Source organism: Macaca nemestrina, chromosome 7 (assembly GCF_043159975.1).
Source record: "Macaca nemestrina isolate mMacNem1 chromosome 7, mMacNem.hap1, whole genome shotgun sequence".
Lineage (NCBI taxonomy): Eukaryota > Metazoa > Chordata > Mammalia > Primates > Cercopithecidae > Macaca > Macaca nemestrina.
In genome coordinates, this window is record NC_092131.1 from 68902926 (window position 1) to 68917750 (window position 14825).

Sequence of the window (14825 nt, forward strand, 5' to 3'; positions counted from 1 at the left end):
CATGGTGGCTCACGCCTGTAATCCCAGCACTTTGGGAGGCTCAGGCGAGTGGATTGCCTGAGCTCAGGAGTTCAAGACCAGCCTGGCCAACATGGCGAAACTCCATCTCTACTAAAAAAATACAAAAATTAGCTAGGCATGGTGGTGGTCACCTGTAGTCCCAGCTTCTCGGGAGGCTGAGGCAGGACAATTGCTTGAACCCGGGAGGCAGAGGTTGCAGTGAGACAAGATCTCACAACTGCACTTCAGCTTGGGTAACAGAGTGAGACTCCGTCTCAAAAAAATAAATAAATAAAATTTATTTCAAACAGTTGGAATTTTTGAGAAGCAGAGACAATCAAGGCTTTCAGTGTATTCTGCAAACAAAATCTCATGAAAAGGCATGCATATCCACAAAATTTTGCACCTCCTAAGAACACACTGACTGAACACATGCATCTTTGCAGTGATTTGAGGTAGGGTTCTATGGTTTGACTGTGTCCCCAAAAACCATATATTGGAAACTGAATCCCAAATGCAATATTGTTGACAGGTGAGGTCTGGTGAGAGGTGATCAGTCCATAAGGGCAGAATGAGTAGGATTAATGCCATTACTGCGTGAGTGGGCTTATTATCACAGGAGTGGGTTCCCTTATAAAAGGACCACTAGTTCAGCACCTGTCTTGCTCTCTCTCACCAGCGTTTTTCCCCATCTTGCCTTCCAGTATGAGATGTTGCAACAAGAAGACTTCTCAGCCTTCAGAACTGTGAGAAATAAATTTATTTTCTTTATAAGTTATCCAGTCTCTGCTATTCTGTTATAGCAGCACAGCATTGACTAAGACAGAGGGGAATTTCACAGCATATGGTTATATCTCAGACAGACCAGAGACTCTAAAGCAAGTTTGTCCAACCTGCAGCCTACAGGCTGCATGCAGCCTAAGATGGCTTTGAATGTGGCCCAACAAAAATTCATAAACTTTTAAAAAATATTATGGGATTTTTTTGCAATATTTCTTTTTAGCTCATCAGCTATATTATTGTTAGGGTATTTTATGTGTGGCAGAAGACAATTCTTCTTCCAGTGTGGCCCAGGGAAGCCAAAAGATTGGACCTCTGCTCTAAAGCGTGAAAACTTGGTTAAAGTTGCACCAAAAGGCTGGACACAGTGGCTCATGCCTGTAATCCCAGCACTTTGGGAGGCCAAGGTAGGAGGAGTGCTTGAGACCAGGAGGTCAAGGCTGCAGTGAGCCATGGTTGCACCACTTCATTCCAGCCTAAGCAACAGGGCAAGATCCTGTCTTTTAAAAAAAAAAAAAAAAGTTAGCTAGGTGTGGTGGCCCACGCCTGTAATCCCAGCGTTTGGGGAGGGTGAGGTAGGCAGACTCCTTGAGCCCAGGAGTTTATAAACAGCCTGGGCAACATGGAGAAACTCTGTCTGTACAAAAAAAAAAAAATACAAAAATTAGCCAGGCATAGTGGCATGCGCTGTAGTCCCAGCTACTCTGGAGGCTGAGGTGGGAAGATCACTTGAGCCTGGGAGGTTGAGGCTCCAGTGGGCTATAATTGTGCCACTGCACTCCAGCCTGGGCAACAGAGTTAGATCCTATTAAAAAAAAAAAAAAGTTGCACTGAAACAATTTGGCTTCATTTATTGAGATATTGCATACAGCCAATGGAAGTGAGGATCTACTTGTCCATCTCACAGAACAACCAAATCATTAAGAAGAAACATGATGAAGACTTTTTTTTAATCTGAATGTTAGAAATAGTGATGTGTGCTGCCTTTAGATATTACCATTATGAAATGAGGATAACGTTCAGATTTTTTAAAGAATAAGCTTCAGAATTGCAATTTTATAATATACGCTTGGCACTACAGTCTAGTCCATGATTAAGAACAGACTCTGGAGTCAAACCCTTTGGGTTCAATGCCATCTACTACCTCTGTGCCCTTGGGTGAATTTTATGATCTTTCTATGCCTCAGTCTCCTTCATCTGTAAGATGGGGATGTTGGGGCTCAGAAATACCCCCAAAATGAAGACATCAGAAGCAAAATTCTTCTCTGACCTTCTCCTATTCCCCACCTCTCAGTCTCATTTTCCCCCGAGGCTAGTCATAGAAAGTAGAATCCCGCTTTCCCAAGGCAGCTCATAGAAACAAGAACCCCTTTTCTCCAAAGCCAGCCATATAATCTAAAATTATTACTCTAATGTTTCCTCCTCTTTTCTATGCAAAGCTATTCATAAATTCTCTGACCTACCTTGTTTGATTGTAGGGCATAAGACCCCCATTCCAGGGAAGGCCCTGCCCTATAACCAGAAAGATGCAATGCATGCTCAGCAAAGCCAAGGAGATTCTAGACAGACAGGCCTTTCTGGGTTCCCCCACTCAGTCTACTGAATTAGATCACACCCTTTTTGTTCAGTCATATCTCTACATGGCTATCCATACGTTACTGAAGCTAAGCATAAAAATGGACAGTTTCCTCTGTATCTTCGGGTCTTCATTCTTTTTTTTGTTTGTTTTTTTGAGATGGAGTCTCGCTCTATCGCCCAGTCTGGAGTGCAGTGGCATGATCTCCACTCACTGCAACTTCTGCCTCCCGGGTTCAAGCAATTCTCCTGTCTCAGCCTCCCAAGTAGCTGGGAAAACAGGCGCACGCCACCACGCCTGGCTAATTTTTGTATTCTTAGTAGAGATGTGGTTTTACCATATTGGTCAGGCTGGTCTTGAACTCCTGATCTCAGGTGATCCACCTGCCTTGGCCTCCCAAAGTGCTGGGATTACAGGTGTGAGCCACCACGCCCAGCCTGGTTCTCCATTCTGAAGATTCCTGTGTCACGTAAAATTGTGATCAAATAAATTTGTATGCCTTTTCACGTATTAATCTTCCTTTTGCAAGTTGACTTTTCATCTGACTTTCAGAGAGAACTTTCCTCCTTGAATCCTCCAGGGATAATGACAGTACCTATTTTACCGAGGTGTTGTGAGGATTAAATAAGTCAAGCGTTTAGAATAGTAACTATCTCTAGTAAATAGTCGCATATCCCAGCCCAAAGTTACAGTACCCCAGATACAACCAGAAATGTGGGGATAAAAGGCCCAATCGTCTTGCCTCTCTCTCTATTAAAGACAACTCTGAAGGGCAATTCCAGCTCCAGAGCTCCTTAGGAAATCAACTGAGACCTTCACTGCAACTACATCACAATTCAACTTCTCTGTCTGCCCAGTCATGCTTCTTTTTTCTTTTTCTTTTTCGTTGTTTTTGTTTGTTTGTTTGTGTGTTTGTCTCGGCCTCCCAAAGTGCTGGGATTACAGGCGTGAGCCACCGGGCCCAGCCAAGTCCTGCTTTTTCTTTTGTTCCTTCACAGGTGCTATTCCCAAACTACCCAGCAAACTTCTTGGATGCAAAGATTCATTTCAATATCTGTTTCCCAGGGAACTTGATATAAGAATTTGGGGCATCTGTGCACTTACTTTGTGCATGGCACTGTGCTAGGTGCTGGGATTCTGCAGTAAACAATAGAAAAAACTAATTGTAAATTGCAATAAATGAGGACGGGTGCAGTGGCTCACACCTGTAGTTCCAGCACTTTGGGAGGCCAAGACGGATGGATCACTTGAGGTCAGGAGTTCGAGACCAGCCTGACCAACATGGTGAAACCCCCGTCTCTACTAAAAATACAAAAATTAGCCGGGCGTGGTGGCAGGCCCCTGTAATCCCAGCTACTTGGAAGGCTGAGGCAGGAGAATCACTTGAACCCAGGAGATGGAGGTTGCAGTGAGCAGAGATTGTGCCATTGTACTCCAGCCTGGGCAATAAGAGGCGAAACTCCACCTCAAAAAAAAAAAAAAAGAAAGAAAGAAAAAAAGAATTGCAATAAGTGCTATGAAGAAAATAAATAGAAAACTGTGATTAAGAAGCAACAATTCCTTTAGAATCATCATGGAAGGCCTCTCCAACGCACTGGTTTTTATTTTTAATTTTCAAACTCAACATACTTTCATTTCAGTTTTATTGAGGTATAATTGGTATACATAAACTGCATATAATGAATGTACACATTTGAACAAATGTATACACTTGTTTTACCATCACCACAATCCAGATATTGAAACATATCCTTTGCTTCCAAAAGTTTCCTAGGAGGCACTGATGTTTAATCTCAGGCCTAAAGGATAAGAAAGAACTAGCCAAGTGAAGTGTTTGGGGAAAGCATTCCAACCAGAAGAAATAGCCTGTTTGGGTCCCCGGGCTGCAAAAGAGCTTGGCATGTTCTAAGAACAGTCAAAAGTCCAGATTGGCCACGATCGTGGTGAGTGACGGGAGAATGGCACCAGAGACAGGGTCAGCAAGGGAGGCAGGAGCAGATCATGTGGGACTGTGAAGCCAGGGTAAGAAGTCTGGGTTTTATTCCAGGTCCAGTGAAAAGCCACTAAAGGGCTTTAAAGGAATGACATAATCTGATTTTTTGTTTTTACAAGATTCATTATTGTTTGGAGAATGGATTGAAAAAGGGCAAAAGTATAGACAAAGAGTATAGTTAGAAGGCTATGGTAGTATTCTAATCAATAGATGAAGCTGCTTGTGGTGGCACACCTGTAATCCCAACCATTGGTGAGGCTGAGATGGGAGGATTGCTTGAGCCCCAGGAATTCTGGGCTATAGTACAGTTTGATTGTACCACTGTGTTCCAGCCAAGAGATGATGGTGCCTTGAATTAGGGTGATAGTGAAAATGGAATTGAAGAGAAGACAATATACTCCAGATATATTTTATAAATAGAACTGACAGGACCAATTATTATATAGTAAATAGACAGCTAATCCCAGAGTTTGTGATGGGAAAGAGCCAGAAAATAGGCAGTTTGTTTAACTAGATAGACTCCCTTCTCACTGACCTCATTTAAGGTAAATTGGCTTAAGCTAGAATCTGAATTAAATGGGCTAACCAAATTTATTAATTGAAAAGTCACCTCCTGATTCCCTTGAAGCCCAACATTATCATGCTCATGAAAAACTCCAACAGCAAAAGAGGATGTGCAGATATGAGACTAACGAGTGTGGTGGAAAATAAACTTTTATCTTAGTAAGACAATAGCATTAGTAATAATATCTAACACTTACTGAGCACTTAGTGCTCTTCTATGTACTTTACATATACTCATTTATTCTTCAATATATGTGAAGTAGCACTGTATTATACTCAGCACCTCCACTTTACAGATAAGGAAATTGAGGCACACCAGGCCACATAGCTTGTAAGTGGTTGAGTCAGACTTTGAACTCAGTCCATCTCCAGAATCCATGCTCTTAACAACTACACTCTACTGCCTGTCTGTTAATTTTTCAGAAAGCAAAATCTTTTACTGTCACCAAATTTGTCTTACTTAATTTTATTCAAGCTCAAGCTATTCCTAGAGCAAGTTCTCAGGTCAACTATTTCATGCATTCACTATAAAAGGTACATAACCAATAGGCACTGATACTGGGGAAAACTGTTTTAACCAAGAAATTTTAAATTCAATTAACAACTGAGAATGAGTTTACTCACTTTAGTGGACATTTGAATTTCCTCAGATATGAACACCTCTTCAATCTGGACAGCATCTCTGGGAAAATATCCAAACTCTTTTCCTTTCTGTCAAAATGAAGAACAAAGACCATCGAGGAAGAATGATCAAAGCAATAATAATTATTGAACCTAATTTTGTCCCATGTCCTTGGCTTTCATCTACTCCAAATCGCAAACATTGACAATCAATTTCCATATAAAAGAGAGTAAAATCATATTTTGTTATTCAAAAGAAGAGCATTTATTTAAGGAACAAAGAGCCAAATGGTAAAATGTCGCTGTTTCAAACTTCAGAAAGAAACCTGTTCCACTTACTCATTTTATTCCTTTTTCTGTTCTTTAACAACCTTTCCTGTCCAGGTCAACTGCAGATTTACACGAGTAGACCTGGGATATCAAAAGGCAAGGCAATGGTGGCGGTAGCCAAGCTAGATGGAGTAGTGACATATTCAATGTTTTCAGGATGTTAAAATCAGACAGGCGGTTTAAACTCTGAAGGGCCACAAATGGATTCATCAAGATAGTAAAGGTCTACAATTCCTACAGGGAGGATTTGGTTCCATTCTACTTTTCTGGGGCTACCTTAATAACAGAGATCCTCTTAACCCAGTTCAAGCAAGGCAGATTGTCCCCCAAGGGTGAATGTTTTACACAGCCACCCTCAGCCCATTTCCTAACCCTGTTGAAGTTTTAAAGAACGTATTTCTTTTGGTCGTGTACTCCAGCACCTTGGTACCTCAACTGTGATTTGTCCAGCTCTCCATAGCTGTAACTATTTGGAAACTGACAGCCTGTGGGTCCACAGTGTGGTTTCTTAAACAGCTAACTGCATGAACTAAACATCAAATGCACAAAAGTAAATGTGCCTAAAACTTCGCCCTGGCTCCACACATTAAACATTGCTTTTATGTGGAACCATTATGTTCACATATAGTAAATAAAAAAGAATGCTTTCTTTGACTTTTGTGACATCTAAGATGCCACTTTTTGTACGGCTGCATTGGATGCCTCCAATGAATTCAAGACATAGATTGTTTTTTCGTTTTCATTTTTTAATAGAGGCAGAGTCTTGCTCTGTGCCCAGCCTGGAGTGCAGCAGTGCAATCATAGCTCACTGTAACCTCTGACTCCTGGGTTCAAGCTGTCGTCCTGCCTCAGCCTCCCTCAGCCTCTAAAGTAGCTAGGACTACAGACATGTAAACACCCCACTAATTTGTGTGTGTGTGTTGTGTGTGTGTGTGTGTATTCTTGCTATGCTGCCCAGGCTGGTCTCAAACTCTTGGCCTCAAGTGTTCCTCCTGCTTCAGCTTCCCAAAGCACTGGGATTACAGGCATGAGCCACCACGCCTGGCCTTAGATTGGCATTTTAAAGGCACCAGAAGCAATAGGGCAAGTTGGGAACTGCAGAGGCCAGACAAGCAATTCTGGCCAGTGACAACTAGAAGTCCAGTCCTATAGCCCCTGATGGTAAAGGAGAATTTTTAAATAAAATCTGCTCCTTCAAACAGTGACCACAGGGGCTATACAAAAGAAGAGGTCTGGTGCATATGTAATATGGAAGTGATATATGTATCAAGTCTATCATGTTTGTTCAGCTTGGGAGTAAAAGTACTTATCATAGCACCTTTGCATTATAAACCATAATGATACAATCAAAGAGAAACCTTTTTTCAATGGAAAGTATTAATCATTGATTTTCCCATGTTATATATTCAGAGATTATTTAACCTTCTAGAAATTTCAGCATACTAAAGCTTTGGGCCAAATAAAAGGCTCTCTCAGCTGGGTTGTCTTTTTTATTTTTTTGTTTTTGTTTGTTTTTATTTTTTTGTTTTTTGTTTTTTTTTTGAGACAGGGTCTCACTTTGTACCAGGCTGGAGTGCAGTGGTGCAATCACGGTTCACTGCAGCCTCTACGTCCGGGCTCAAGCGATCCTCCCACTTTAGCCTCTCAAGTAGCTGGGTTTACAGGCATGCACTACTACACCCAGCTAATTTTTATATTTTTAGTAGAGATGAGGTTTCGCCATGTTGTCCAGGCTGGTCTCAAACTCCCGGCCTCAAGCAATCCGCCCACCCAAAGTGCTGATATTACAAGTGTGAGCCACCGCACCTGACCTGAGCTGTTATTTTTTTCTATAAAAAACTTACACATGTAGGGCCAGGTGCGGTGGCTCACGCCTGTAATCCCAGCCCTTTGGGAGGCCAAGACAGGTGGATCACCTGAGGTCAGGAGTTCCAGACCAGCCTGGCCAACATGATGAAACCCCGCCACTACTAAAAATACAAAAATTAGTCGGGCGTGGTGGCAGGCACCTGTAATCCCAGCTACTCAGGAAGCTGAGGCAGGAGAATCGCTTGAACCCGGGAAGCAGAGGTTGCAGTGAGCTGAAATCGCACCACTGCACTCCAGCCTGGGTGACAGAGCGAGACTCTGTCTCAAAAACAAACAAACAAACAAACAAAACTTATACACCTAGCTTCCCTACGCTACCAACCTTTCTGGGGATCTCTTCAATAACAACTCAGCCCTTCATTTGCTCAGAAAGAAATGTCTTTTAATCTGATTAACTAAAACTTTGCAGTCTCTTTACAACTTGACCATTGGCGGGGTGCAGTGGCTCACGCCTGTAATCCCAGCTCTTTGGGATGCCAAGGCAGGTGCATCACCTGAGGTCAGGAGTTTGAGACCAGCCTGACCAACATGGTGAAACCCCATCTCTACTAAAAATACAAAAATTAGCCAGGCGTGGTGGTATGCGCCTGTAATCCCAGCTACTCAGGAGGCTGAGGCAGGAGAATTGCTTGAACCCGGGAGGCGGAGGTTGCAGTGAGCAGAGATTGCACCACTGCACTCCAGCCCGGGCAACAAGAACGAGACTTTGTCTCAAAAAACAAACAAACAACAAAAAAAAAAAACGAAAAAAAAAACCTTGACCTTTGGCAGCACCAAGAAATGACTGGGGTTGCCTAGCCATCCCATAATATAAAGTCCCTCCAAATAAATATAAAAATCTAATTTTAAAAATGATGCATGCAATGTAAAAATAAATTCAAGAATTCTAGGCATTCTCTTAGCCCTCCATCCCAACTATACTGCCTTCCCAAAAAGCCTCTTTTATAGAAATACTGGAACTCCCACTAAACATGACCATTTTTTGTTTGTTTAAATATGTTAAGGGTTTTTAATATATATACTGTGTTTTGAAATTCTTAACATTTCTTTAAAGATGAAAAGCAGGTATCCTTGGCTGGGTGCGGTGGCTCACACCTGTAATCCTGGAACTTTGGGAGGGCGAGGCAGACAGATTACTTTAGCTCAAGAGTTCGTGACTAGCCTGGGCAACAGAGTGAAACGCTGTCTCTACCAAGAATACAAAAATTAGCCGGACATGGTGACACACACCTGTAGTCCTAGCTACTCAGGAGGCTGAGGTGGGAGGATGGCTTGAACTCAGGACATGGAGGTTGGAAGTTGTAGTGAGCTGTGATCACACCACTGCACTCCAGCCTGGGCAACAGAGTCAGGCCCAGTTTCCTGTTTCCAAAGAAAACAAAACAAAAAGAAAGAAAAGAAAAGAAAAGAAAAGAAAAGAAAAGAAAAGAAAAGAAAAGGAATCCTTGTGCAAGTTGGTCATTTATTCTGCATTCAATTTTTAAAAGTAGTTACTTACACTTCCTGCCCACAAATCTTCCCTTTCTCCTGCAAGTTTAACAAAAACAGATATCTCTTCTCCCTTAGTGAAGTTCAGGTATCTGCAGTCAGGTCCTCTGTAATCTCTCATGGCTGAGACTCTGCTTATTAAAGCTATGTAAAACATGTAAAGAAAAACACACACATTAAATTAAAATGTTATTTCTCCCCTTTCATCTTGCTCTCTTCCAATCCATCCTATATGTTTCCAAATGCTAATATCTTTATATCATTTATGGCCTCAAAAACCTACGTAGCCTTAGAGAGTCTAAGCCTTTGGGCCTGGTATCCAAGGCTGTCCATAACCTGGTCCCCTTTCTCTCTTTGAAAGAACCTCCTCCTATCCCTTCACACAGACTTGGCTACACTCAAGCTTGTTTATCCATTGTCCCTGGAACGTATCATCATCATTCTCTAGTCTGTAGGAAAGGAAAAAAGGTAATCAGTTTTCTTCCTGGCACTTACCATATTCTAGGCATTATGATAATTGCTCTCATATTTTTATTTTATTAAATCCTTAAAACAGACCTATGAGGTAAATAATTTCATCTCAGTCTAACAAATGAGTCTTTAGTGAAGGCTCAGAGAATTGGTCACACAACCCCAGTGGAGCCTGATTTGCCCTGAGGTTCTTCTCACTGCAAAATCTCCTTCCTTATTCTGAGCTTTTCTTTCTGTCCTTTCCCCAGTCTAGACACCTGTTTGCCCCTTCATGCTTAAGTCATGCCCTGCTTCCTCTGTGAGACAGCCTGATTATTCCAACCTACTCCGATTGCCCTTTCTCTGAACTTTAATATTACCTATTATCCTTACTAGGCTGCATCACTATTTACTGTTTCATTTAACCTGTCTTGTCATCGTTCACTAAAATTAAATTTTCTGAAGGGGAAGAAACTTATCTTACATCTCATTTTATTCTCCTTAGATGCATAGCACCTGCCCCCCATCCAACCCAACATGTAGTAGGCCCTCAATAACTATGAACGAATCACAGCCACATATGCCAGATTCAGCAGTTCAACACATGAAGTAATATACACACCATATTATCTATTATAATTATACTGACATGTGTAAAACAAGATATTTTTATTGTCATGCAATTAAAGTTAAAATAACATCATAAATTTCTATAAATTTGAATGTTCCCTTTTCAGGTTCTATGTCTGGCCTTAAGAAAACTAAAATGATGTTGTAATATAAAGAGGGAAAGAAAGACTTTTTTTTTCTTTATATATATATTTTTTGAGGCAGAGTCTTGTTCTGTTGCCTAGGCTAGAGTGCAGTGGCATAATGATAGCTGACTGCAGCCTCCACTTCCCAGGTTTAAGCCATCCTCCACCCTCAGTCTCCCTAGTAGCTGGGACTATAGCTTGTGCCACCATGCTCAGCTAACTTTTTTTATTTTTTGTAGAGATGAGGTCTCACTATGTGGCCCAGGCTGGTCTCAAACTCCTGGACTCAAGTGATCCTCCCACTTCAGCCTCTCAAAGTGCTGGGATTAGAGGTGCAAGCCACTACACCCAGCCAAAAGATTATTATGACAATAAAACATCATGTAGCAAACTTCTCTACATATTACGTTATATGTCCAAAAAGTTAAGGAAGAATGTTTACTCAAAATTATTACTTATAAATTATTTATGTTTATACTAATAATGTTTTCCATTTTTAATTTTCATGTTACAAATTAGAAGTAATTCTCACAGCCAGGCGCAGTGGCTCATGCCTGTAATCCTAGCACTTTGGGAGGCTGAGGCGGGTGGATTCCCTGAGCTCAGGCTGGGCAACACAGTGAAATCCCGTCTCTACTACAATACAAAAAATTAGCCAGGTGTGGTGTTGTGCACCTGGAGGCTGAGACAGGAGAACTTGTGAGGCGGAGGTTGCAGTGAGTCGAGATGGTGCCATTGCACTCCAGCCTGGGTGACAGAGCAAGACTCCATCTCAGAAAAAAAGAACAAAAAGGTAGAATTTATTTAAAGCAACTCTTGATTTTGCTGCGAGAGAAAAAATACATATTTATTATAACATAAAAACAAAAGGAAAAATAACTTATTTAAAGCAACTCTAATATATTGGGATATAATTTATTTTGCACCATAGAATAACAGAAAATTAGTTCTTAATAGAATGGAAATTAATTTCCATTTACAGTAAAAAAAAGCTTTATATTCAATGATATAAATAAAAAATTTATATTCTAACCCTGGTTTCAGTATTTTTACATAATAAATAACACAGAAATGATTAACATTTGATAAGGTTTAGAAGAATAAATCATGATGGTTTGAAATAAGAACACTTTTTAGGAACGTCATGAGAATCAGAAAGTTCTGTGTGTGAAACAGAAACTAAAAAGTAAAAGGCTTTTGTAAATAAAAGATTATCAAATTAGCCTGATGTCTTTTTTTATGTGAATTAATTAGATTTATCCTTTTTTTTTTTTTAATGGGGCAGCCTTCTGAGCCAGAATAGGCTCAGAGACTCCCAGATTTATCTTTAAAAATAGTAAAAGGGCTGATTAGTTTGTTTTTGAGGTATGAATTAATATCATTTTAACTTCTGATATATTTCTATAGCAGACTGATTTTTGCTGTTTGTATATTTGTATTAAATACTATCACAAAATGCTTTGCTTCCAACATTTCTTTTTTACACCAAGCTATGCTTCATAATGCAAATATTTCTCAATGATACCAGTACTCATTTTTATCATGCATGACCACAATAAGATTTTATGTCATTTCGGAGCCCCAGTTTAGGAGGAGAAGAAGCGGGGGAAGCAAACTTACTTTCACATTCCAAGTCACCACATTTTTTCAGGTCTGCCAGCAGTTTTGTACTTTCCAGACACTTTGTCAGAGAAATAGCCAGAAGAAAGATTCTGTGGACGCCAAGTTTCTCCATGCTAAAACAAGCAACCAGGAATCCCAAGTGAGGTTTAAGCCAATTGTTCAGGCTGTAGAGATGTCAGCCAAAACAGGAGATATTTTACTCTCTTTACTAAATATAAGAGAAAAAGGGTTGAAGTTTTAAAAATTTCTTGATAACTACATTTTTCTACCGACTTGTTGGTTTAACTTGAAAGACAAACACTGGCCGGGCGCGGTGGCTCAAGCCTGTAATCCCAGCACTTTGGGAGGCCGAGGCGGGCGGATCACAAGGTCAGGAGATCGAGACCACAGTGAAACCCCGTCTCTACTAAAAATACAAAAAATTAGCCGGGCGCGGTGGCGGGCGCCTGTAGTCCTAGCTACTCAGGAGGCTGAGGCAGGAGAATGGCGTGAACCCAGGAGGCGGAGCTTGCAGTGAGCCGAGATCGCGCCACTGCACTCCAGCCTGGGCAACAGCGTGAGACTCCGTCTCAAAAAAAAAAAAAAAAAAAAAAAAAAAAAAAAAAGAAAGACAAACACTGTCTGTTTCCAATCTGCAGTGTCAGGTATTCCTGTAACACCTAAGGGTTTAATAATTAACAAGGATTTTTAGTTGGACTAATGTCTTATAAAGGAAGCCCATGTAAAACTGTCTCACTTAAAGGTACCTTGTGTTCAACAAGACAGTTTTTAAGTAGGTCTCCACAAAAGCGTAGTTACCTGCAAATACTAATTTCAGTGGATAATGTACATAGTGTGTGCAAAAATAGTAATAATTTATGTTAAAAGAATGGCTTTGAAATATCATGGTGAAAAGTATTTTTAAAAAGATTCCACTTGTATATTTAAAAACCCCTTGTTGTTACTATGAAGTTAAAACTTATTTAGTTAAGAACAATAGTTAAAATGTAGTAAGTACTTACTATGTTCCAGGTACTGTCTTAAGTAAGTACTTAAATATCTGATCTGATTTAACCTTCACACCAACTCTCTGACGTAGGTAATATTATCATCCCCACTTTAGTATATAAGGAAACTGAGGCACAGAGAGATGGGTTAAATCACTCACTCAATGGCACGTAGTGAATGGAAAAGAAATGTTAACCTAGGTACGATGAGACCCCATACTTATAACCAACCACTTGCTTTACCACCAAGAATCAAGTCATCTGCCGTGTAAAGATGTCACTCTGTCTGCAACAATACTACTCCAGAAACAGCAGGTAGAGTATTACTCCATGTTTTAAAAACTGTATGCGTATTTCTGTAAGTGGACAGAGAATGACAGAAAGATACCTGAATAAGTGCTCCCCACATAGTGGAAATATATAGTGTGATTTCCGGTGGTATTTTCTTCTTTGTAGTTTCCTATATTGTTTGACTTTTTCTATATTGTTTGGCTTTATTTTTTTAAAAAGAAAGCATATATCTTTTTTGGTTTGGTTTGGTTTTTGAGACAGAGTCTTACTCTAGCCCAGGCCAGCCTCCCGGGCTTAAGCAATCCTCCCACCTCTCCTTCCTGAGTAGCTGGACCACAGGCATGCAGGACACAGCTGGCTAATATTTTATTTTTAGTAGAGATGAGGTCTCACAGTGTTGGCCAGGCTGATCTTGAATTCCTGGACTCGAGTGATCTTCCTGCTTCAGCCTCCCAAAGTGCTGGGATTACAAGCATGAGTCACCACATCTGGCCCATATATTACTTTAAAATAAAATAAATCAGCCGGGCCCAGTGGCTCATACCTGTAATCCCAGCACTTTGGAAAACCAAGCCTGGAGGATCATCTGAGGTCAGGAGTTCAAGACCAGCCTGGCCAACATGGTAAAACCCCATCTCTACTAAAAATACAAAAATCAGCCAGGTGTTGTGGCAGGCACTTGTAATCCCAGCTACTTGGGAGGCTGAGATAGGAAAATCACTTGAGCCCAGGAGGCAAAGGTTACAGTGAGCTGAGATTGCGCCACTGCACTCTAGCCTGTGAAACAGAAAGAGCGTCCATCTCAAAAAAATAATAATAATGAAAAATAAATAAATAAATAACAAAGCTATGAAAATCCAGTCATTTGAAGGTTATCGTCACTCAAAAAGGATCAAAATCCCACATTGGAAATTTTTGGGTAAAAACTCCAGGTCTCCGTTGATTTTCAGAAACCACGGTTGTCCAATTTCATTCTTTGGAAAATATTTGTCTAAGCCCTCCTTTGCTGTACTTTTTCACTGTATTTGGACATACCAGTGGGCATACAGTTGGTCTTCTGATTCTCAGGTCAGAACCCAGCACTTGTATGATGTCACGCTCCCCTCTAGTGCCTGACACAAATAGGACAAATACCTAGCCCCTGAGCAAGCTAAAGTAAAGGCAGGACTTTTGCTTTCAAGATCCTAAGTAAAGGAAGTTTGTTTGTTTCTTTGTTTTCCAAAAACAATGATCAGTAGTAAGCCCACTCTCTCAGAGCTAAGATTTTTATATCCTTTAAAAGAATCTGATAGAGCATGCATTTCAGGATCATTTGGATCGCAATGGAGCACTGCATAGTTGTATGCAAACACATACAAAAAGGTGTAGGTTAGGTCAGGTGCCTCACACCTGTAATCCCAACACTTTGGGAGACTGAAGCGGGAGGATTGCTTGACCCCAGGAGTTTGAGGCTGCAGTGAGCTATTGTCACACTGGGTGACAGAGTGAGACCCTGTCTC

General features: G+C 40.8%; 1 protein-coding gene across 4 annotated transcripts in view; it reads right to left on the reverse strand.

Moving 5' to 3' along the window:
* Positions 1-12352, reverse strand: part of LOC105478019 (MIA SH3 domain ER export factor 2) — a 144750-nt gene extending 132398 nt beyond the window's left edge. For all 4 annotated transcript variants that reach the window (XM_011734992.3, XM_011734990.3, XM_011734991.3 and 1 more), the window contains exons 1-3: positions 12047-12352; positions 9232-9365; positions 5538-5624 (exon numbers count right to left, since the gene is read on the reverse strand). In XM_011734992.3, coding sequence (XP_011733294.2) covers positions 5538-5624; positions 9232-9365; positions 12047-12161 — 336 coding nt within the window. In that variant the 5' untranslated portion in view covers positions 12162-12352. The remainder of the gene's footprint in view (positions 1-5537; positions 5625-9231; positions 9366-12046) is intronic.
* Positions 12353-14825: the final 2473 nt, after the last annotated feature.